This window comes from Balaenoptera borealis, assembly GCF_965194805.1.
Source record: "Balaenoptera borealis genome assembly, chromosome: 1".
Classification (NCBI taxonomy): domain Eukaryota; kingdom Metazoa; phylum Chordata; class Mammalia; order Artiodactyla; family Balaenopteridae; genus Balaenoptera; species Balaenoptera borealis.
Window position 1 is genome coordinate 129,813,316 of NC_138860.1, and position 24,929 is coordinate 129,838,244.

A 24,929-nucleotide genomic window follows, 5' to 3' on the forward strand; every position below is an offset into this window, starting at 1 on the left:
GGAACCAAAATGAAATGTACTGAGAATGTTTGGGACACATCTGGCCCTCTGGGAACTGTGGGAATCAGGTTAGAGGGCAGGGGTGGATCTACTATCAGAGAAGAGGAGGATGAGCTGGACAGTGAATTTCTATTTAAGTAACAGGTAGGAACTTGAGAGTCAGAGGGAACTGTCTGCTTCATCTGGAGCTTCAGGGAGCTGAGGAGAGATAGACTGACTTCAAGCACGTCAGAAATGGGAATGGAAAATGTGACTGAATATCAACACCTGAGTGAAGCTTGCAAATAAGATTTTTAAAAAATTAATTAATTTTATTTTTGGCTGTGTTGGGTCTTCGTTGCCGCGCACAGGCTTTCTCTAGTTGCGGCAAGCGGGGGCTACTCTTCCTTGCGGTACGTGGGCTTCTCTTGTTGCGGAGCACAGGCTCTAGGCACCCAGGCTTCAGTAGTTGTGGCATACGGGCTCAGTAGTTGTGGCTCGCGGGCTCTAGAGCGCAGGCTCAGTAGTTGTGGTGCACGGGCTTAGTTGCTCCATGGCATGTGGGATCTTCCCGGGCCAGGGCTCAAACGTGTCCCCTGCATTGGCAGGCGGATTCTTAACCACTGCGCCACCAGGGAAGCCTTGCAAATAGGATTAATTTGTAGAATTAAATGTCTGAGGAACCCTTTCAGGTGGATATGGTATAATAAGGTTCTATGAGTAGAGTGATCAGAGTCTGTGTTTTAATTTTCACTTTTAAAGAAAAATGTGTATGTGTGTTTTCATTGACATAGAGCAAATGGAACTGTGAGATGTTTTTGAATTTATATAGCCTATTTCATACTATTATATCTTATTATGGTAGATGTTTTTTACCCTTGAACCATGTTTAGGTTCAGGGACACAGGTCCCCACATTCCCAAAGCTATTCTCATGTTTTTAATGTAACAAAAAAAGTGAATGAGAATTATTTCAAAATTAATTTATATATAATATGCTTTACTGAGTAGCTTACACCACATCTCCCAATTAGTGGTATTAGTTTATACATTGTGAAAATGTGTTTATAAACTAAAAATATTTAGTATGCAGTTGACATTATGTTTGTGCAACTAATTCAGGCAAATCTAGATCACCCTTCTACCCAAACCCTAGTACCTGTTATCACTAGTGCAAATAAGGTGAATGTAACCCAGACTGCTGGCTGCCTACCAAAACTCATTTCCTCTTCTGGGCACACAGCTGGACTACATTTCCCAGTACTCCTTGCAGTCAGGCATGGCTATTTGAGCTCTAGCCAATGAGATGTGACTGAAAGTGACATATGCCACTCTAATGCCTGGCCCACAAAGCATTTCATGCACATCTCACATATTCTTGTCCCATTTATGCTCACTTGAATAGAGATGATCCCCAAGGAGACCCTAGATGCAACATGCTGAAAATGGGTCCTGAACAACTTCATGGGTAAGGGACCACCACAACAACCTGTTAATTCACACAATCAAGACACAAACTTCTATTGTTTTTGAACCATTATACATTTTGAGGTCTGTTATTGAAGCAGATAACTTAGCCAAACAAATCCAAATTTCATCTTGGAAAGCTGTATAGCTTAGTTTTTTTTCCCTCATTACTCATAGTAGTAATGAAATTGACACCGATTGAAACTGATTACTTAAAATTTTTTTTTTTAATTTTGAAAACCTGAAGTCATATTACAATTTTGGATATAGACATTTCATAATTAGGCACCCCATAAGCCCTCAGGCCCTAAGCCTCAAGGCATCCCTTGTACGTAATGAATTAACTTCTCTATGAATCCCAAATGGTAACAGCTAGTCTTATCCTTGGGAGAATTGAGAAAAATCTCTCTCAAATCATTTTCCATAGGGCTTAATTTCTTCAGAACTGCAGATGAGAAAGAATGGAAGCATTACAAAAACATGAAAATGTGCATGCTTATATGTTCATTGATGTATGATATTCACATATACATTTATGTGATTCTTTCTCTATATATATGTGTGTATTGATTTACTATTCATAGGTCTATATTCTTCCAGGGTTTTATAGCCTTGAATACTCATATGAACTGCGTGCACTTCAGTTGTCTAATATTGAAACTTTTACTTCTGTTTGGCTGCTTATGAAGATTCTACACTCCTGGGAACTTTTCTAATATTAAGTATGAATTATAAATTAGATGCTCAAGAATGCTTTAGTATACATAGCACAACTCCCATGGAAACTGCTGGATCTTGGAACCTACTCTGTGCCATAGGTATCATGAGCATGTGGATCTGTCTTATGCGCTAGTTATTGAGTGAATGAATGAATGATTATATTGTATTTAAGGCAATGATTCACAAAACATTTGGAATTACATTGTGACTTGATTTCCAAGTATTCCCACTCCACCCTGGAAGAAGAGAAGGATGAGATTGTATAGCAAATGGTTAAGAGGAGTAATTGGTATTAGACTAGAAGGTAGTTCCCAATGCTGCCTGTATATTGGAATCACCTGTATTGCTCTCTAAAAATATGACACCTGGGCCCCAACTCTGAGATTCTGATTTAAGTAGCATCAGGTTTTCTTAAAGTTTTCCTAGAGATTCTAATGTGTAGCCAAATGTGAAAACCACTCCAACTAGAACAATGTTTTCTCTCCTTGCTTGATTATAAGAATTAGCTGGTAATCTTGTTTAAAAATATAGATTCTCAGGTCCAATTTAGGACATTCTCAATCTGTGCCTTTTAGGAAGGAGTTTTTGATTTTTTTTTTAGAGGAGGGCCCCCAGATGATTCTTATGCCTGGGAAATAATACTTAGGCTCTAAGCTCTGCTGGAGAGGGGCTACGGTCTGTCATCCTCAGCTGTTCCTCCAGGCATAGCATAGACTCTGGCTCATATCAACCATTCAAATATTTTATATTAATTAATTAATTCACTTAATTTTAAAGTGGAAATAAATGAAAAAAACTGACAAAATTAGAAATGTCACTTGTGACTGGTTTTATACTAGAGATTTACAAAAGTAGAGTTGTGAAGAATTTCATGAGTTTGAAGGGTTCTCTTTTAAGACTTACTATAAATATTGCAATGTAATCAATTAATTGGCCTGCATTCAAGTATTCAGAATTCTTTGCAGGATGGTATTTGCCAGTGAATGCTAAATTCCTTCTGTATAATCACTTATTAGAAAAGTCACAAGCGAAAGGAATAGCTGAGAGCGAACTCTATAATCTATGTGAATCAAGGAATACAATTGTACCTAATAGTTAGGTAACAGAAAAACAATAATTTGTTAATTTGTACTTGATTGCTGTTTTTTAAAAAAATGCAGGGTTTTTAAATTTTGTATTCAACTGAAAGGCAAACACATACATCAACTTAAAAGAATTATTAAAAGTTTTAATCAAATTTTTCTTTAATACCTTCTGAAATCTTCACTAACTTAGTTAAATCCACCTTCAAAATTAAAATTCTTTTAGCCTTTACTAGCATTGTCATTTAAAATTATCTGTCATTTGTCATCAGCAAGTTTGCTGTTTTTCAATTATCACTAATTATTTTCCTTTATAGTCACTCGAATAAGCTGACACTCAAAAACAGCCCTCAGATCTAGACCTGGACCCCCAATTAATTAGTTGTGTTATACAAAAATAAATATCTGTATGGATGAGAATACTGTGGAGTGTTTTTCCATCCACATCCTTGACCTATAAAGGAACAAGTGAGGGATTAATCACAATAACAACTGGCATTTGTATAGTGCTTCACAGCTTACAGGATGCTTTCATATATATCTCTCTTGGGAGTGCCATGGCCACTCTGTTGGAAACATCACTGTTTCATTGATTACAGTGCTGTTATATTATTTATTTAAATACAGAAAAGACCATTTATTTGATGTTTGCAGTGATGTTTGGTTTCAACATCAAAAAATTTGGAAAATGGACTTTACCAAGAAAACACAGATAGCTGCTAGTATTAAGTAAAAAACATTAAAATGTTTAGCTGTAAACCATGTTTTGTAAGCTCCAGTGCCACAAAATGAGCATATAAATTGGACCAGGTATAACCTGGTAAGTTGGCAGGTGGTGGGGTCTATGACAAATTGAAAAGTACCTTCCTGCCTAAAGCTACACATTTAAAAATATTTAAACATTATGGGCCAAAGAAGACATATCCGTATGACTCATATGCAACTTCTGCTCCATACTAGCAGAACATGGGGTGTAGAAGAAGAAATAAAGCAGAAACACAGAAGCACAAGGAGACGGTATGAGAAATGGTTTGGGTCACAGGAATTGCGCCTATAGGACTGAAGTGCAAAGAGCAAGGTTGATCAACATGGCTGATGCTCATCCAATATCACCCAGCCTCCTCCTATCTCTCTGTACTGACTTGGTTTTGCTGTTGTGGTTGCGTCAGCATAATATAGCTATAAGCATGTGGCTGTGGGCTTAATATCTTTAGTCAGTTTCCTTACAGTAAAATGGACATAATAATAACTGTATTATAGGATTGCTGTGAAATTAAATGAGAGCATACATAACAAGGGCTTAGCAGAGGTTTTTCACATTGTAAGCACTGAATAAATTCTCATCATCATCATTGGAAAGAACCACTTCCTTAAGCATTCCTTGATTTATATGGTAAGAAACTTATAAGGGAAAAGCCAAAGTGTTTTCCTTTCACTCAAATAAATTAACAACCACAAAACCAAAGATAGAAGTGTCGCCTCTCTGTGGGCTGATCTGTAAGCTCAAAAAACTTCTTTCTTTTAGAACTATAAAAGGTATTGGGCAAGTTAGTCAGACTCTATCTACAAGGAGTCATACTTGTACCAACTAGGCCATTGCTTTCTGAAATGACATTCATCGAAATGCCTCAAGAATTTGGTTCAGTCAAAAATGCATTGACTGAACACCTCTGTGTAAGACACTATGTTTAGTTTTGGAAATCTGAGATGAAGAGAGCAGGATTGCTGTTCCTGAGGCCCTGACCTGCCCAGAAAGTTGGGGAGAGAAACATGGAAACAGGTCATTTCAATACAAATGTAATGCCTGAGTTCCTCCCTCTATTATGTACATCTTTCCCTCTACCTCTTTCAATGGGAGGGACTTTCTAAGCATTGTGCAAATACAAGGATTAGTATGCTATGAAAAGACTGAGGAAAGATACATGCCTATCCTTCAAAGTCTAGTTTTAGCTCTACATCCTCCAGGAAGCTTTCCATTCTACTTTGATCTTTAATTTACTCAAAATCCTTTGAAAATTGCTGATTAATCATTTTGGCCCTTAATCATTTTCCACCTTAAATGGCAATTAATTTGCTTCCTGGGCATATGTTTTATGTACCTAACCAGATTGTAGTAATAAACCCTGAGGAGAAGGACTTAGACTCTTTTGGGCAGTACACATGCTACATTTGCATTAAACTGAAAAACTGAATGTTTTATTGCTACCAGATTAAAGAGCAGTAGAAAATAGTCCACAAATAATAATGCAAGAATTTGGTACTCTATTATATTGAAGGCACCCATGAAATAGTGTTTCATAAGAATCGAAGACTTTTTGGCACAATTTAAGTATTTAGGTTAGATTAGAGACAGAAAAAATGGTAAATATAAACATATCTGTTACGTAATGCATGTTCTATTTTCACTTTTAATCAACAACATTTATATTTTTGGTCCTGCTTTATAACCTGGTGGCAACAACTTACACTTACTCACAGGGCAACAGAACACACTTTCAGTTGCCCCACAAGTGAAGCGTTGCAGCAAGAGAAAACTTTCAGTGAGCACATTTGTTTCAATGACACATGCAAAGACGGTTGGGATAACGAAACAATACTCCTAAAACTCACAGATCACCAGTTTGAATTATGCTAATTTATCACCTAAATCTGTTTCCTGAACATTGTTACTGAAACCCAAAGAAAAAATATGTTTATTAACATAAATATTTTTAAAAGAGAGGTAAAGAAAATAACAGGGAAGAAATGACTTTTATTTGAAAACTAGTAAACAATTATAGATTGAGTCCTATATATGTTTACTTCCAATATCTAAGATTCAACCACTCTTCATATCTAATTTATTTTATCTCTCCTGTCTCTTCCTTTCATTTCCTCTGCCATTAGTGAACTTCTGCTTTTCATTACTTATCTAGATCACTGCAACAACTGCTTCACTAGTTTCCCTTCAAAAGATGCTGAATTAATCTTTCCATACTACAGTCCCAAATTTGTGACTCCTTGCTCTAACATCCTCAGTGCCTCCTTGCTTACAGAACAAAGTCTAAACTACCTTACTCTAGCATTCACTAATTTCTGTGCTCTTGTTTCAGTTTATTTTTCTTTCCCAAGAGTCCTCTTCATACATTAAATACACTACCTACATTTGTACATTTCATCTACTAAAGTGAAACTATTCAGTGCTCCTATACATGCCTTTAACTTTCTAATCTCTTTTTTTTTTTCATGTCTTCCCTAAGCCTAGGATATTCTTCCAAATTCTAACCATCCTTTATGGCCAAGCCTGAAGGTCACCTATTCCATAAAGTTGTTCTAAATTTCTCAGAGGTAATTAATATTCTTCTTTCTGAAATTTTATAGAAAATATTTCACTATTTCCTTAAGACAACTTGTTATTTTTATACCTAGAGCATATTTAGGTATTTTTCTCCCCTACTAGAGTAGGAAAGCTCCTTGAGAATGGAGTCTATGGAAGTTCCACTTGGCTCTACTGTGCCAAGTATAAAGGCTTTGAACATAGCAGATACCCAAATAGCTACTGAACAAATGACTGGAGTAATTAATGAATATTTAGCAGTTTTAGAACTGTGGGCTTTGTATTAAGGATCATATATGGGATCTACTTGAACCTTACTGGCAACCATGAAATGAAAGTTATTGATTTTGAATAATCCGGCTTGTTTCATAAACCAGTGGTTTATCAGATCGGTGGTTTTCCAGATATTCTCCTTAGCACATTTGAGATTCCAGAGAGACAGCCCAAGGATCTCCCTCTTTGGCAGTGAGAAATGGTAAAGGAACAGAATTCTCCACTGCATACTCTGCCTTCAACTAAAGCTGCTCCTTTTGTGTATCGGCCTTTCTCTAAGACTTTGCTTAGAGAAAGCGTTCACTATTTTAAAAAAAAAAGAAAACCCTTGGAGTTCCACCACCAAAACATTCTAGTTCTATATTTGTTTCAAGTCTCCATTCCACATGAAAACACCTTCACATGATAACTAGGTAAATGAGCTTCTGTGTTTTGGCTGAGTTTATAATTATAAGAAAAATAACAAAATGTTAGCACAAAAGTAGCATTTCAGATAATTTTATAACAGGTCCTACTATAATACCTGACTTTGTATGAGACATGACATACTATAATGGTCATTGATCTCAATCCTTGATCTGACTTTACTGGCCTGAGAACTAGCTAGCTGGTGAATCTTACAGATGTCATAGTCTTTCTGCATATTTTTCACAGATTTGAAAGGTCCCTGAGAGGCAGTTTTACAGCTTTCTATTTCTGTAAAAGACAATGACAAACCTTTCTATCCCCTAGGCTTGTGGTAGCCTGTCCCTTTACCCACAGAGTAGAAAACTGTGTTCTGCAATAAATCTAAAATGTATCTTCACTGAAATCTGTCTTAGACTCCTAGTGAGTTACACAATTCCAAGTTCATTATTAAGAGGGAAAAAATACCTGTTTAAGTCACGGTGTATAATTGGCTGTGTCAAGTTGTGAAGGTACTCCATACCTTTGGCAACATCTACTGCAATAATTAATTTAGACTGCAAGTCAAGAATCCTAGAATTTAAAAATAGATTTAATGAGGATGAAATGGTCAAAGCCAATACCATATCTTTCTAAAAGAAATCAGTAGTGTGTGTGATTTGTTATTCTGTATAATTTCAGCCTTTTTTGCTTGATTGAACATTAAGCTAAAAATTCTACAAATTTGGAAAAATAGCTTTTCTACATCTGATAATGCTTAATTATAAATCAATTCAGATACCAACCCCTCTTATTTAAACAGTCAACTTGATTTTATAATCTTTGTAATTTTATACTTAATGTCTTTGTAATAACATAAAAATGGAATCTAATCACTGAGTAAAAACCACATTCTAATTATCGTATGCATAGATCTAGGAAGTGAATTCAAGTTAGACTTGTGCAAGACTATTCTTTCTTAAAACTTTAAAAAATAAATACTGTGACCCCTGGTAATTATTTTATTCTGATCTTAGACATATCTGCTTTACTGGTATGTCAAATTTAGCCTAATTATTATAAGCTTCAGTTACTAATTTAAATTCCTTGAATTTGTTATCTTAAACTGAATTCCTGTTAAGAAAGCACAGAAATCTTTCTAGTCATTAAAACACAATTATTGGGCATAAATTATTAGTCATCTTTAAAATGTCACATTTCCTAGCGCTCAGAGATATCAGAAGGTAAAAGCTCACCTAAGCAGAAAGCGTATGAGGTATTGCAACTGTAATTCCAATGACATGTAAAATGATAAGTCAGAGACCGTACCTCTTCTGTTCATGAAGGAGGGAGAATAGAGAACCCCCTGATATGTACTGAGTGACGATGGCAAACTGGCTGGGATCATTCAAGCAAGCACCCACAAACTGAATGACACAGGGATGATTGAGCCGGCAGAGAATGGACACCTCTCGGCAAAACATATCCACATCTGACTTGGAGCAGTAGGTGTTGGCTCGATAACTGGAAATAACAGCAACAGGAAGTCTTCAGTCAACAGGTGAATCAAAACAAGGGGCTAGCCATGCACATGCTTCTCAGAGTTTACTGCTCTACTTGGATGCTAAATTTTCTCATTTGCTTGCTTACCGCTTTATAGCCACTATTTTATTTCTGCATCGTCCTTTATACACTTTCCCAAAAGAACCTAAAATTGTTTAAGAGAAACAAGTAAACACATATTATTAAACTGAGCTCATTAAACTAAAACAGATTAGTATTTTCTTAGGTTACCTGAGCCGATAATCTCATGGAACTCAATTTCTGAGAGCTGAAGATGGAAATGTGAAGGCAATCCAGCCCTTAGAAGGAGAACATCTGCCTTCTCTGCAAACAGGAATTATTATTTTATTTTTTAAGATAAAAAGCACACATGTGGATGCTTACACACACATGTACATGTATACTTAACCAAAAACATCATACCCTAGTAACATTTAATTTTCCAACTGTAATTGACTACTTGGAGATACTAAAACCTTATCACAAATGATCTCTATTCCCCTACATTAAAAGCCCGTTAGTTCTGTCTCTGTTACCCAACCTTTGTTATCGGAGCTAAGGGTTTATTCTTGATTTGGTCAACCACTAGCTTGTCTGTATGATGTGGCAACTCTGGAGTACAGTCCATATCACATCATGATACAAAGAGTCTTATCTGGTCAATCCCTGCAACCTGTCACAAAAAGCTTAGTCAAATATCCATAAACTAAACCTTCAAGAGATGCCAATTAGGAAATAAGCATATGAGTTATTCAGAAGAAACATTCAAAACCAAAAATTATTTTTAAAAACTTCAAATTCTAAATAAATATAAATTTACAGTTGAATATTTTTTACTTTCCTGATTCAATGGTATTAATTTCTGTGTATAGCATACATTCAAAAAAGTTCCCAAAGTATTACTTATTTGGGATCTTTTGAAAAATAATTTATTTTTCAATTTTTTTCCCTATGACAAACCTTTTCCCCATTCTCCTTAAAGATATTAATATTTATAACTTATATTTCATTAAAAATACAAATGTATATGTGAATTTGATCTTCTTTTAATATTCATATGGAATTTTCACCATTATACCTTCATGAACTAAGAGGGCATATGCAAAATAACATAGCAGATGAGGTTAATTATGGAAAGAATGGTCTGTTAATAATATTGTTTATGCTTGCAAAATAGTCATTTGTAATATATGAAACAAAATAGAAAGTTATCATATTTGAGGCAATAGTTATTGTTAGCAATAAAATATAACAACTGTCCCATATTAAAATACCTTTTGTCATGCTTTTAATCTTCCCCAAAGGGGATGGAACAGACACATAGGAGCCATCTAGAAATCAAATTATAGAGTTAAAGGTAGCAAACATTTTTTTCCATAAAAGCTAAACACTATAAAAAGTAGCACGTGACAAAACAAATTTGCTAAGAACACCAAGTGAGACTATAACTTAAGTCTAGGTTTTTCTCTAGATACTGAAACTGGACAGCAAGTGTTTTATTTAGAGAGTACATAAAATGATTAAAAATAAAAATCCAAGGTCTAGCAGACAGCAGTGGATTTAATTGTGTCTGCATATGAGTATTCTCTGTCCTGTCTTAATAGATTACTGAAATGGAAAATGACTGCTCTCAGCTTACCCAGGCCTTCCCAGTCATGCACCAGCCTCATAAACATCCGGTCCAGGGAATGTAAAACTTGGAGGAACTGCAGATTGGTGAGTTAGAAAATAGCCTAAGTGGGGGCTTCTTTATTTTCAGCCTCACCCAGATGTAAATCTTCTTAAAATAAAGCTGATCTGACATGCCTTCCTCCCTAACCCCAGAATGTTGGTAATAGAAACACAGGTTTACCTTTAGGCACAATATTGCACTAACAATGAAAAATTAACAAGAAAGGGGGTACCTCCTCCAGGCTGAGAATATTCATTACAGGGCAATTCATCCTGAGGTCTCTTATAATGTTTCAGGAGTGTGACAATTGCATCATGTCCTTTATGAAAAGACAAAGAAGGACAAAGGGTCTTAATTCTTGTTTGATTTATTCAGCTCACCACCTAATCGAAAAATAACCAAGGTAGCTTGAAACAAGATTAATCTTAAGAGGTAATACATTGCAATAGGAATTTAGTGCTTTCATTCATTCATTCAAACTCTACTATCATTTTGTAATGTATAACAGTATCGAATCACTAAGTTGTACACCTGAAACTAATATAATATTGTAAGTCAAGTACACTTCAATTAACAAAAAAAAGACTGATATATGTGATGTGCTATTTTAGGTACTATGTTGGATACGGGGGATGCAATGAACAAGGCAACTATGGTCCTACCCTCAGAAAGTTTAGTGTAATTGAACAAATAATAAAAATGATGAGAATTTCTAAATGAGTACCTATCAAGTGCTATGGGAGTATATAATAAGAGCACGATTAAAAGGGTGAAAAGCACATTTGGTAACCAGGAAGGAGAGATGTATTTGCTGTGATTGAGCATTACATTTGGCTGGCAACTGCAGTATAACAGGGCATTAAGATAATTTGCATAGGTTTTTGTGGCAGGAGACAGCTGGCTGCCTACCAATATTTGTAGTTCCCATTCACAGAGTGATTTTGTCACTGGGAATGGCTGCCCACCCAGGGACAACAACTCCGTATCCCCCTTGCAGCCAATTGTGGCCTTGTGACAAATTCCCATCAAGTAAATATGAGCAAAAGTGAAATCACTTCCAGGCCTGGACTTTAAGAAATAAGTGAGTCTTCTCTCCTCTCCCTATCTGCTGGTTGGATGCAGAAGGCTCTGAGGCCATACGGGAGGGGAGAAAGCCATCCACTGACCAGAAATGCCCACCCTGGACTGTTATATGACTGAGAAATAAATTTCTATTACATAACACCACCAAAATTGGGGAGTTTGTTAATTGTACTAGGGACTTATAATTGTGAAAATGCTAAATAAAATATAAAAATAAAAATGCTAAATGCTCCTCTGAGTAGTAACAGTTTTCAATAGAACAACACTTTGATACTATCTTATGCTTTAACTGTGAAAATAATCTACTGTAGCTAATTTACACAAGAAGAAAACAAAGTCAACCTTAAAGACCCTGCCAAGAAACTTGTGAAATGCAACAGAACTCACTGTAAAAAGGGCAAAATTTAGAAACTGAAAAAGTATAAGTGCTTATCCACCACGAAGGGTTCATAGTTAACACTGGTTTGAATACACCTAGCTAATGTATAGAGTATATACTATGAGTTGTGCCTGCTTTCAAAAAAGAATTAAAATTAATAGAGCATTCAGGATCATAAGATGAAATGATTAAGATGTTTATCAGCACTAAAAGCTTTTTCAAATGTAACATTCCAAGTCCAGAGTCCTCAAGAAAAATAAATAAATAAAGAATTGTGACTATGATTGTTAAAACTTGTAGCAAAACTTAAATCTACGGAGTTAACAACTAGTGTCCATTTTCTTATCATCCACAGCTTTCTATTCATGACTGGCAGATCTATGATTTTCTCAAATCATAGACACAGGTTATGATGAAATAATGGGGAACCAGTCCCATCAATACTCTTTCTTTGGACTCTCATGTGCTCACAATCAGGGAAACCTCAAAACATGAAAGACATAAGCCAACAGGTAAATTTCTAAAGGAAGAGCCTACTAGTCAGAAGGAAGAGAGGATGTAAAGAGCCCCAAATGGGAGAAAGCATGACATGTTCAGAAAATGAAAGATGGCCAGTGTGGCTGGAGCATCGCAAGCAAGGATGAGTGGTACCAGGCTTGGCTGGAGAAGTCGGTGAGTGCACATCATGTGGAGTAGTGCTTCTCAAACTTTATCGTGTATATGAGAATCGCCTGGAATGCATGTTAAACTACAGATTCCTGAGCCCTACTCTCAGAGATTCTGATTGAAAAGGTCTGTAGTGGGACCTGAGAGTTGCTTTTCTAACAAAGTCCCAGGTGATGTTGATCAGCAGTCCACACTTTGATATTACTGATGTGGAGCTTTATAGCTTTATAGGTTAGGATAAGGAGTTTGTATTTTAATGCAGATGAGACGGGGAACTACTAGAGGATTTTAATTAATTGAAGGACATGGTTTGTTTTTACTTTTCAAACATATCCTTGTTTACAAATTACAACTGATGATGCATCTTCATAAGGCTGTTGTAAAGACTAAGTGAGATTATATATGTAATATGCCTAACAGTTCTAACACATAAATATGCCTTTTGGATCTTTTCACTGCTTTCTTGCTTCACTATTTTGCCTCAAGAATTGTAAATGAACTTGGAAACTCGTTTTTGGAACTTCAGATAAATTTTCTAAATACCAATATATTCAATTTCTGTTGCTGCCATTGTTAATTACCACAAATCTAGCGGCCTAAACAATTCAACTTTGTTATCTTATGGTCCTGAAGGTCAGAGTCCAACACGGTTCTCACTGAGCTAAAATCAGCGTGTTGGCAGGGTTGCATTCCTCCTAGAGGAACATCAGTTTCCTTGCCTTTTCCAGCTTCGAGAGGCCACCAACATTTCTTGGTTTGCGGCCCCCTTTCTATATCTTCAAAGCCATCAACTGCTGGCCTGAGTCCTTCTCACATCGTATCACTCTGGCTTCTGTTTCTGCTTCCATATTTAAGGACACCTTTCATTACATTGGGCCCACCTGGAAAATCCAGGATATTCTCTCTCTCAAAGTCAGCTAGTCATCAGCCTTAATGCCATCTGCAATCCTAATTCCCTTTGCTATTTGCCATGTAAGGCAGCATACTCACAGGTTCCAGGGAATAGGACCTGGGCATCTTTGGGGGTCATTGCTCTGCCTACCACCTTTAGTTGTGATGAAAATCAAATCTCAGTGTGGTTTGTTTGCATGTTGGTACAGCTTTTCTTTCTTCCCCAATGCTAATGGCCATTTGAGCCTCAGGATAAATTAGCACCACCACCAAGAATTTCCTCTGGAATTAAAACACCCCTTCATCTGTCCCCTTGCTAGATTCTTAGGTTCTTAGGTTTTATCTGCTCCTATCCACACTGTCTGCTCCTACTTTTAACAGGACCTGTGGTGCTTTTGGAGTTTTTATTTTACTTAATTTGATCTTTAAGTGTTTGGGACCAGGAAAAACAAATCAAAAACAAGTTTTTTTTTCTTATTTCTCTTTTTCCTAGGACAGGCTCCTTTGGGAAAAGAAAACAACCCAAACCACAAGCATTTACCCAAGTACGACAAAGCTTGATTCACAGAGCCCACCTCCTCACCTGTCTCAGCCCCTCTGTTGGACTGACTGGCTGACAGCCGAGAGGGCCTCCTGCTTTCCCTAGTGAAGCAGAAAGCCACATCTTGAATCCTGAAGGCCTGTGTGAGTCAGTGATCACACCCTTGATGTTACCTTTCATCTCAACAGCTCTCTTGGCTCCACTTGCTCTGAGCAGTTTTAATTTCCTGCCAGCGCAGTGGCACAATTTGCTGGCATTTTCTTTAGGATGCTTTTCATCAAGAGCCTAATGCGTGCCTGGGTTCTGGCTGATGATAAGCATGAGGCTGCCAGGGAAATGCCAAGAGGCCCCGTTGGCTCTGGAAGGCATCTCCGCCTGATTTCCCACCTCCTGCTAACTGTGGGCTGAGTCACACATGTATGGGAAATTCTCCTCTGCTCTCACTGCACTGACAAACTACAAGTGTATGCAAAGAAACCTGAAAACCACTAGGACCCAGCTCCCTGATATTTAGCTATGAGGGGTTAAGCAGAAAAATGCCTTGATGGAACTCACTAAATGGACTTGTAAGCCAAACTCCTGATAATGGATATACCCAGATAACCAAGGCACACTAATGGAACACGTCCAGAGATAATCGAAGTCCCACTAATTAAATAAAATGTTTTCCCATATCTAAGAATTTACTATCTACATCCAAGTATTTTACCCAAATAGGAGGTTGCTATGATACTAGCCTAATGCAGTTAGAATAGTGATTTGTACTTTCAGAGTATTATTCATTAGTGCCCCCAAGGGTTTTGGCAAATGGGGCTCTCCTGCTGGCTTGAAGGGCCTTTCATTTCCTGCCCCCTGCTCTTCTAGTCCTGTCTACATTCCCGAAATGCCATGCTTCCCCTTTCATTTGTCTTTTTCTTATGTCCCTTTACTCCTTACATTTGGAGTGATTTTCCCCACCACCCCCCAAACTTTCTGAATAGCTCTTTATTTTAAAACCTAGGTTGTTCTTTAAGGCTCCAAGTCCATCCAAAGGGCTGTTGCATGAAGAATTTAGTATCTACATCACGGCCATGTATACAGCAAAGGATTCCTAATTATTCAAGAAGAAAAAGTACAAATTTTATTATTTCCCTATAAGGTTGTCTCTCAGTCCCCGCCATTTCATCTTAGAAACAATGAATGCTGTTCATCGCTATGAGAAATTATTTTAAGAACACAGAAGAAAGCTTGCTACGAAAATCATTTTAAGAACTAGATCTGAAGATTAATGGTGAATGACACCAGTACTAAGACCTTTGTGACTCTGACACCCTGTGGGTCTGAGATTAAGTAGAAAACATGGAGATTTGATCTCGATTATGGAAGCCAAGAAATTCTTATTGATCTCATATGTACCACATGCCCAGGTCATCAAAAGAGCAGTCTGGGCCATTCTTTACATGTGCCTCAAAAATTAAACCTCTCACAGCAATGATATAGATGAGACTTTGCTCAATATTTTGCTATCCCCCCTTCCCATCATGTTAAAAACCCACTTTCCAGAAACATTGAAAAGTGAGATCAGAGGATGGCTCCTGATGTTTGCACTTCTATGGCTCATTTTCCTCCTGACAGTCCTGGTCCCATTCACTGACAATTAAATCAGAGGCAACAAGTATTCCAGACTTGCTACATCTTCTCATGACTTAAATCTGAAAGATACTTTACTTTGATATCACAAGAAAGAGAACACACCCCCTGCTTCCCCCATGATTCTTATCCCTTAATCACCAGGCCCAGACAAGAATGTCACCAGTCCTCCTTCATCTTGAGATAAGAATCCACAAGGATGAATGCTTTTGCCAAAAGGACATTATATGCAAACCAAGCCATTTAACATTCCTCTTTCCTCTTTTTCTCCCTTCCCATTTTGCCTTTATTGTCCCTTCCCTTTCCTTCCACAAATATGTATTGAGTGCCCATTAGAGACCAGCTCAAACAACATCTCCCCAGGGAAGCCCTCTGTGACTTTTCCATTTTAGTGTCCTTGAACATTTTACTTACCATCTTTGTACTTTTTACTTTACTTTTTACTTAACAACTTTTTACTTTTTACTTACTTTTTATTTTATTCATAGCACTTATTATTATCTGTTAGTTTCCATTTGTTATCTTGCTCATGACCTGTGTTTTCTGTTAGAAATGCAAACTTTTTAAGCACAGGGAGATACTGTCTGTTTCACTCACTGTTTTACCTCAGTTCCTAGTATACTGTCTAGAACATATTAAGTTTATGACACTTTTTTTGAATGAATGAATGAATGGTACAAAGTATGAGAGTGTAATGTTGAAACAGAAATGCTCTTTACTCTTGTAATGAATGTTGTGTAGTAGAAAAGAAAAAAAAAATATATATATATATATATAAATGTTCACTCAAAATTGTATTTAGCCAAGCTCTAGGAAGGAAAGGTAGAGGATGCTGTGAACGTGCATAACGATGCTATTTTACAATAGGCTGGAGGGGTCAGGGAAGAGTTCCTTGAGGAACTGTCTTTTAACCTGAACTTGAAAGATAAGCATGAGTTGATTAAGCAAAAAAGGAGAATAAAAGAATTCTAGTCAGAGTGAAAAATTTTGCAGTTCCAATGAATAGAAAGAGGAGGTGTATTTAGAATATTCTTTAAAATCTTCTGCCTATTAATTTGAGTATTAGGATTGTTCAGTTAATAAGAAAACCTATGATATTTCAAAAATCCCTACAGAGAAAACAGAATAGCGGTAATTAGTATTCTTGAAAAGATCAACTATATTATGACTGATCAGATGCCATTTAGTGAGACATGGAATAGAATGTTATGACTGAAATATCTGCTCATTCTCTATTTCACTTCAACAAATGTATATTGAGCAGCTATTAGGAATCAGCCATTGAATTAAGTTTTTGGAAGATCAAGATTAACAGCCCAAATGTTTGTTCTCAGAAAGTTTAGGGGGAGAGTGTTTCAACATGAGATAGAAATGTGCGTATGGAACAATAAAACATCAAGAAAGGGTGTGTGTGTTAGGCTGGAATGTCAGGGGAGACTTTCTGCAAGAGAGGATCTGTAAACTGAGTCTTGAAGGTTAAATAGAATTAAGAAATTTAAGAAGTGAAGTCAGGTAGGCAGGGTGGGAGGGTGTAGAGAAAGAGAGGACTGCTTGAGAAAAGGCTTGGAAGCATGGAATAATATGATATGCGTAGAGGAGCGAGTAATTTTGCATAACTACCATGTAAACAGACGCTGGCTTACAGGGTTGTCGTGTAGAATTGATGGGATAATGTGATGTAGAATTTGCTTGGCATAGAGTGAACCCCTAGTGAATGGTAGGGATCTAGTGAATGTGATGACGACTGCAGCATGTGGGGTCACTCCTGTGACAGGAGGGACTGGCTATGAGGTTTGAGAGGTAGGAAGGGCACAGGGTATGCCATGATAATAAACTGAGACTTTTTTTTCCTAAGGTGATAGTGTATCAGTGAAGGATTTTAAGCTGGGGAATGATATGGTCCTATTTACAGCTTGGATACATCTTTCAGACTACAGTTAGAAAATGGAATCAAAAGATGCCAAAGACAAAAAAAAAAGTAGTTATGAGACTATTAAAATGGATCAGGAGAAGGAGGATAAGGTTATGGATTAAAACAGTGACAGTAAAAAAAAAAAGAAAGAAAAAAGGATGGATTCAAAATGTAAGTATGAAGTAAAATAACAAGACTTTTTGATTGAATGGATATGGGGGAAGGGAGGTTGAGAGAGAAAAAAGTAGTCAAGCATCAATCCAGACTTTTGACTCAGGTGCTAAGTGAACGGCAATGCCGTTAAATGACATAATGAATAAGGGATATGGTAGAAGAACCTGACTGATGACGACAAAAAAGATATTAAGTTCAATTTTGGACTTGTTGAGTTTTACACACTCCTCAGATATCCAAGTAAAGGGATCCATCACGTCAGATGGTGTGATGTTTTGAAAACATGGCCACAGAATCTTTGATACTTCTCCATGACTGAGGAGGAAAGCCCTGCTGTAGTAAAGAGACTTGCAAATTTGTACTAAAATTTTAAAATATTATGTTATATATTTGCATGCAACTATACATATTAGAACAATGATTTTAAATTGCTTAATATTTTGATTAGTGATTTTCAAAACCTCTTTGATCTGGCTGTAGTCCTTAAATTTTAAGTTTTAAATGAATGGTATTACTTAAGACATAAACAAGAAATATATATACAACCAAATAACACAAGCTTTTATATATTCCGGGTTTGTCTACTGGTGTTTGGCAGGGATAAAATGCTTCATTAGGAGGTTTAAAGAAGATGACCATTATCCTAATATGTCAATGTCATATTTCTTACTGGACACTAAAGCATGTTGTAAATGAGGAAAGACTGTAAGATTTGGAAGTTTTGTGGAGCATGATTGTATCTCTGCTATGCACTTAATAACAACAGATACCACCATTTTTATTGAGAATCTGTGATCCAGACATTTACATCTTATCCCTAACCCTCAGCAAAATTCTTAAAGTGGTTATTAATTTACTCATTTTAAATTTGAAGATTAAGGCTCAGTTAAATAACTTGCCCAAGGTCATTAAGTAATAGGTATGGGATTTGGACTTAGATCTATCTGATTCTGAGTGAGGTGGTAAGCGGTTGAACTGTGCAATGAGACAGACCTCTGTTTGGTATCAGCTCTCCACCTAAGAGCTGTGTGGTTTGAGCTAGTGTGACAACACCTCCAAGTCTCAAACATTTTATCTGTAATACAAAGGTAATACCAATTTAAAGGGTTATTTTGATAATTAAATTATATACATATTATATATGCATATGTAATAAGTGATTAATTAATGTAAGTTCTCTTCTGCTGTTTGTATTAATGTTTGTAGCTTCTTACACAGTTATTATGTCTGAAAATTTTTTGTGTTATCCCCCATAAGAATAAAAGTTCTTCCTAGTCTAATGAGAGTTGGTATTATTTTATTTATTGATTTTTTAAAAGATAGAATTAACTAAACATGTAGAAAGGTAACCAGTAGACACAAAATTGCACATAGATTTTAAAACACCATCTAAATCTTTTGTTTATTCCTTCCTCTATCCCACCCCAATCCACCCTAGCACACTAAACTATGTTCATTAAACTAAGTAACTAAATTCCAAATAGGTAAGAATTCAATATAGAAGAAGCTTGGGAGTTTATCATCCATGGATGAAGATTTATCAAAAAATTTAATGAAGCCACCTCTTCTTCCTTCTACTCCTCCCTCATCCTTATCTCTTAGTTATTTTTTACTGGCTGAAAACTGTAGAAACTCACAACTGTAAGACTTCATTACTTTTAGAGAATACACTATGGTACGTTTACTATAAATAATTCACACCACACTACACTTGTCAAAAGGAATGAACAAAGTATATATCATGGTACAGGAGCCTTGATTTTTATTGTTTTTGCTCACTTACTCACTAATTCTCCAACTGAAGCTCCCTGTCACTGTGAATTAGAGTAGTTCTGCTGTATACAAATATTGTATTCTGGGTAATTAGATATTGGGATAGGAGCCTCTGTAAATTACTTTAACTGGTGTCAGTACTGAAGCAAATAAGTTTTAGTTCTGTTTCTAGTTTGGGTTATTTTCTGACCCTAAACAGCCTGACATAAAGGAGTGCTTTTCTTTGTCAAAGGCAGCCTTTTCAAATCTAACTGCCAGACACACTATTGAGCTATGTGCTCAATTCTAATTGGCTGAGATCTTTTCAATTCAGCAGTTTCATCTTTAATGCAATGGATATAAGATTATGTGTAGGTCTTTTCAATGGGTTTTCCCTACTGGTGATTAGGGCAGAGGATTTGAACATAAACAGGCTGCTGGCTATTTCTTTTGGCCAATTTAAATTGATTCATACAAGTCCTTTGTACCCCAGGGAAAGAGCAGAACAAATCCAAGTGAGTGAGACAGCTATGGCTACTCTCAGATGGAACGGTAGAAAAGAAGAGGGAGGACAGACTGGGGAGAGGAAACATTCTAAGTATTATACAATTGGAGCTCTGAGCAATCTGGCAGTGAAATATTGAAACTTAACCAGCAGGCTCCTGGTTACTGGTTAGAACCAAGGTCACCAGGAAAATTATTTCTAAGATTGATTTTGATATCTTTAGGTTAAAAGGGCTATGTAAATGGAAAATATTTTTCATACCTGATCCCACAGGGAGCCATAGTGGGTAAACTCTTTTCTAAAAGTATTCCAAAAGATAGTAGATAATTCTTTTCAGAACTCCAAAGCACCTCTGAATGTGCTATAACAATAGCAGAGAGGGTCAGCTAAAAATTTTGTTTGGGACAGATGAAAAATTTGCCTTCTAACCATTCAGAGATGAGTGCTGTTGAGAAAGCCTCCTAGTTTTATCTTAAGAGGGTAGGCTAAGATGAGCTATTCAAACTGGGCACATTCAAAAGTATTCCTTTTTAAATAGACAGACCCCGGTTATGAAGTCTCTTCTGGGTTTTCTAAGGACTGGATAGGGTACAGGGCAAGCCATGATGGGGCCATTTTTACATCATCTCTATTCCACAAAGAAAGAACTCCAAGTGAAGTTTTAGTGCTTTTTCAACTCCATCTCCAAGTTGCTCAGGAAAATCCTTAGTACGCCATATCAATTAATTTGGTGACTCCCTCTCTGAAGGAGAAAGCAAAGCCAGAGAAAACAGGGACAGTGCACTGCTGACAATATTTTAACAAGGCCATTTCAATCTTCCCTGAACACATGAAAACAATGCAACATTTCTCTAGCAAGAGAAAATAGCAACAAATTTATTTTGTTGGTTTAACTTGCTCTGCCCTAGAACATATGCAAAACATCCATCTATCTCCTGAGTAGTAACATTCAATTTGTTAAAATTTATAGTAATAATGAAATGCAACACTGATGCCTGGCACATTAGTTGAACAAATAAGGGTGACACGTATGGCATATATTGCAGAGACCAGTCCTCTAAGCTAAAGGATTTTTGTTGTTGTCGTTTGGTAGGAAATCTTAGGAGTTTACACAATGATTCCCTGTTTTATACAGTGTGGAATTCCACAAAAAATAAAAGTAAAGCCAGTTTTCAACCATTACTCTCAATCAAGTAAAAACAAACAAAGCCAAACCCTGTGAAGAGATAAGCTGCAGCAGCTATTTCTGAGCTGTCTTCCGGAAGACTAATGATTTGTAAACAGTCTTTCGCTGAAACTCAAATTTATTGAGAGACACTGTCTGAGAATCATTGGAATAAATGCAACATAACTAGAACTTAGTAAGGCCTCTCGAGGCTTCAGAATATGTAAGATTTTCCAACTGATATGCAAATATATAATTACCTGGACTTTCTTTTACACAAAGTAGAAGGCAGTTATACCTAACAGAAATGTATATAGTTACTCATCAAAAGACACATACGTGACATGTACACGTATAACAACAGTGTTCCTAATAGTCCCCAACTGAAAATTACCCAAATGCCCTGAAAAAGCAGAATGAATGAATTGTGATATAATTAAAAACATAATACCATACAAGAATGAACAGTCTAGAGTTACCTGCAACAATATGGATGAATCTCACAAACTGTTGGTCAAAAGAGGCCAGACATCAAGATGTATATAGCGTAGCGTTTCACTTATATTAAGTACAGAAAGAGGTAAAGCTAGTCTATGCCTCGAAAAGGCAGTGGTACCCTCTTTGGAGAGTGAGTGGAAGACAATGTAAGTAGGGCTTCTGGGTGCTGACCATGTTCAGTTTCTTCATCTGGACGCTGAGTGAGTTCAGTTTGTGAAAATTCATTGAGCTATAATGTGCAAGTACGCGTGTGTGTGCGCGCGTGTGTTTATACAATACTCAAGTAAAAAGTAAAAAACATAACAGGCCTATATCTTAACTCATTCCTTGCTATTCCATGTCTGTTCACTTGTCTCTAGTAAAGTAACTCCTATATCATTTCCTCACTAGCAGTCTGCAGACCTATATGTTTTTCTTTCTCCTTGTCTATATGCTTACAATAGCTCTCTATTTCTATCCATCAAACTTCATCTCTCTCTGTTCATTAATGGACTTCCATGTCCTATTTCAGGCAGAAAACCTTTTAGATCATCTTGGTAGTCTAAGAAATCTTCCAGTTTAGTAATTTCTCTTTTTAAGTATGGTTTTCTAAGATTCTAACATTTAAAAAGATAAGAATACTTCTTTACATACTTTAAACATCTTAATAAGACAATGCAGGCATCAAAGTCTGATATATTTTACAGTATTTAGTTGTAACTCTGATTTTAATACTGTTCCATGTCACCTGAAAATTTACACTCTGTTGGAGTTTATGCGTTTATGTAGAGCTCTCTTAAGAGGTATAGTATATTTTAATAACAATGAAAAAGATGCTATTTTACCTTCTAATTGTGTCTAGTTTCCTCTCCTTTAAAATGAAAAATTCACTATTAATAATCTTTATTTCTGGACTACTACTATTACCACTGTTATTATTACTGAAATGCCAATTATTAGGTATTTATTTTGTGCCAGCCACATTTATAAGCAATTTGCACATATTATCTCATTTAATCTTTACAATCTTATGAAGTTGTTATTGTCCTTATTTTTCAGATGAAAAACTAAAGCTCAGCAAGAATAAATAACTTGCCCAAGATCAAGCAACATGGTTTGATTTAAAACCAGGTGTTCTGCCCAAGCTTTCACCTCTTTGAGCTCAAATAAGTTTATACTTAAGCACTAAACATTGGTTGCCTTACTTTTTCTAGTGCAGGCATTGTTAGCAGGGTTAGATGTGACAAATACTCCCTTTCTTTCTTTGCATTAATTTCATTTTTAATAATTTGAATCCACAGCAAAATTCTCCTATATAAGAGGTAAAGACTAGTTCTGCATCTACTCTAAGAAAGTAACTATCATTACCTATCACAATTTTGTTTCTCCAGCATCTAGAAATATGATAGCTCCTTCTCCCTTCAAAATGTCAATACCAAGAATGCCTTCAGCTCATCTGCAGCCCAGGAGTTGCTTTCCCTATTGTACTCTTTGATCCAAGTCTCCAACGATTCAAATACAATCTCCAGAGGAAATGGGAGCATACAAGTCATGCAAGCAAAAGAATTATTGATGCACTGGCATAATCTGTGCACACAGTTCAATGTTATCACTATAGAGATGCAATGGTGAAAAACATACCTTTTTCATAAGCCCACATTAAACATGTCTGCTCATCTTTTTCACCACTAGACCTGCTTGGATCACAAGCTACCAGATTCATATCAGCTCCGTTATCCAGTAAGAACTGAACCAGGTGAATGTGACCATGGTAGCAAGCAGAGTGCAATCCTATAATAGAATAAGAATGAAAGTGTGAAAGGAGAAAAGGGGAAAACTGAAACCCAATTTTCAAAAGACAGTCATTACCACATAATAGAATTGTTGCCAGAGATATACAGCAAGGGTTGATTTCTTTGACAAAGAATTAATTCTGCCTTTGAGCAAACAAAACATAGTTGGGGTCTGGGCAAGATGGCGGAAGAGTAAGACGCAGAGATTGCCTTCCTTCCCACAGATACATTAGAAATACATCTACACGTGGAACTGCTCCTACAGAACACCTACTAAACGCTGGCAGAAGACGTCAGACCTCTCAAAAGGCAAGAAACTCCCCACGTACTTGGGTAGGGCAAAAGAAAAAAGAAATAACAGAGACAAAAGAATAGGGACGGGACCTGCACCAGTGGGAGGGAGCTGTGAAGGAGGAAAGGTTTCCACACACTAGGAAGCCCCTTCGCAGGCGGAGACTGGGGGGGGCAGAGGGGGGAAGCTTCGGAGCCACGGAGGAGAGAGCACAGCCACAGGGGTGCGGAGGGCAAAGCGGAGAGATTCCCGCACGGAGGATCGGTGCCGACCAGCACTCACCAGCCCGAGAGGCTTGTCTGCTCACCCGCCGGGATGGGCGGGGGCTGGGAGCTGAGGCTCGGGCTTCGGTCGGATCGCAGGGAGAGGACTGGGGTTGGCTGCGTGAACACAGCCTGAAGGGGTTAGTGCACCACAGCTAGCCGGGAGGGAGTCCGGGAAAAAGTCTGCAGCTGCCGAAGAGGCAAAGGACTTTTTCTTGCCTCTTTGTTTCCTGGTGCACGAGGAGAGGGGATTCAGAGTGCTGCCTTAACGAGCTCCAGAGACGGGCGCGAGCTGCGGCTATCAGTGCGGACCCCAGAGACGGGCGTGAGACGCTAAGGCTGCTGCTGCCGCCATCAAGAAGCCTGCGTGTGAGCCCAGGTCACTCTCCACACCTCCCCTCCCGGGAGCCTGTGCAGCCTGCCACTGCCAGGCTCCCGTGATCCAGGGACAACTTCCCCGGGAGAACGCATGGCGTGCCTCAGGCTGGTGCAACGTCATGCCGGCCTCTGCCGCTGCAGGCTCACCCCGCATCCATACCCCTCCCTCCCCCGGCCTGAGTGAGCCAGAGCCCCCGAAGCAGCTGCTACTTTAATCCCGTTCTGTCTGGGCGGGGAACAGACGCCCTCAGGCGACCTACACACATAGGCGGGTCCAAATCCAAAGCTGAACCCCGGGAGCTGTACGAACAAAGAAGAGAAAAGGAAATTTCTCCCAGCAGCCTCAGAAGCAGCGGATTAAAGCTCCACAAACAACTTGATGTACCTGCATCTGTTGAATACCTGAATAGACAACGAATCATCCCAAATTCAGGAGGTGGACTTTGGGAGCAGGATATATTAATTTTTCCCCTTTTCCTTTTTTTGTGAGGGTATATGTGTATGCTTCTGGGTGAGATTTTGTCTGTATAGCTTTGCTTTCACCATTTGTCCTAGGGTTCGGTCCGTCCGTTTT

The 24,929-nt window shown here is 37.5% G+C and overlaps 1 protein-coding gene across 5 annotated transcripts in view; it reads right to left on the reverse strand.

Annotated features, from left to right (window-relative positions):
* LOC309611110 (serine/threonine-protein kinase TNNI3K) overlaps positions 1–24,929 on the reverse strand; it is a 321,731-nt gene that overhangs the window by 163,887 nt on the left and 132,915 nt on the right. For 4 of the 5 annotated variants that reach the window (XM_082355024.1, XM_082355027.1, XM_082355028.1 and 1 more), the window contains 7 exons: positions 23,271–23,420; positions 10,688–10,774; positions 10,058–10,114; positions 9,015–9,107; positions 8,871–8,928; positions 8,550–8,744; positions 7,710–7,814 (listed from right to left, as the gene is read on the reverse strand). In XM_082355024.1, coding sequence (XP_082211150.1) covers positions 7,710–7,814; positions 8,550–8,744; positions 8,871–8,928; positions 9,015–9,107; positions 10,058–10,114; positions 10,688–10,774; positions 23,271–23,420 — 745 coding nt within the window. The remainder of the gene's footprint in view (positions 1–7,709; positions 7,815–8,549; positions 8,745–8,870; positions 8,929–9,014; positions 9,108–10,057; positions 10,115–10,687; positions 10,775–23,270; positions 23,421–24,929) is intronic. The other variant, XM_082355026.1, reaches the window with a different exon arrangement.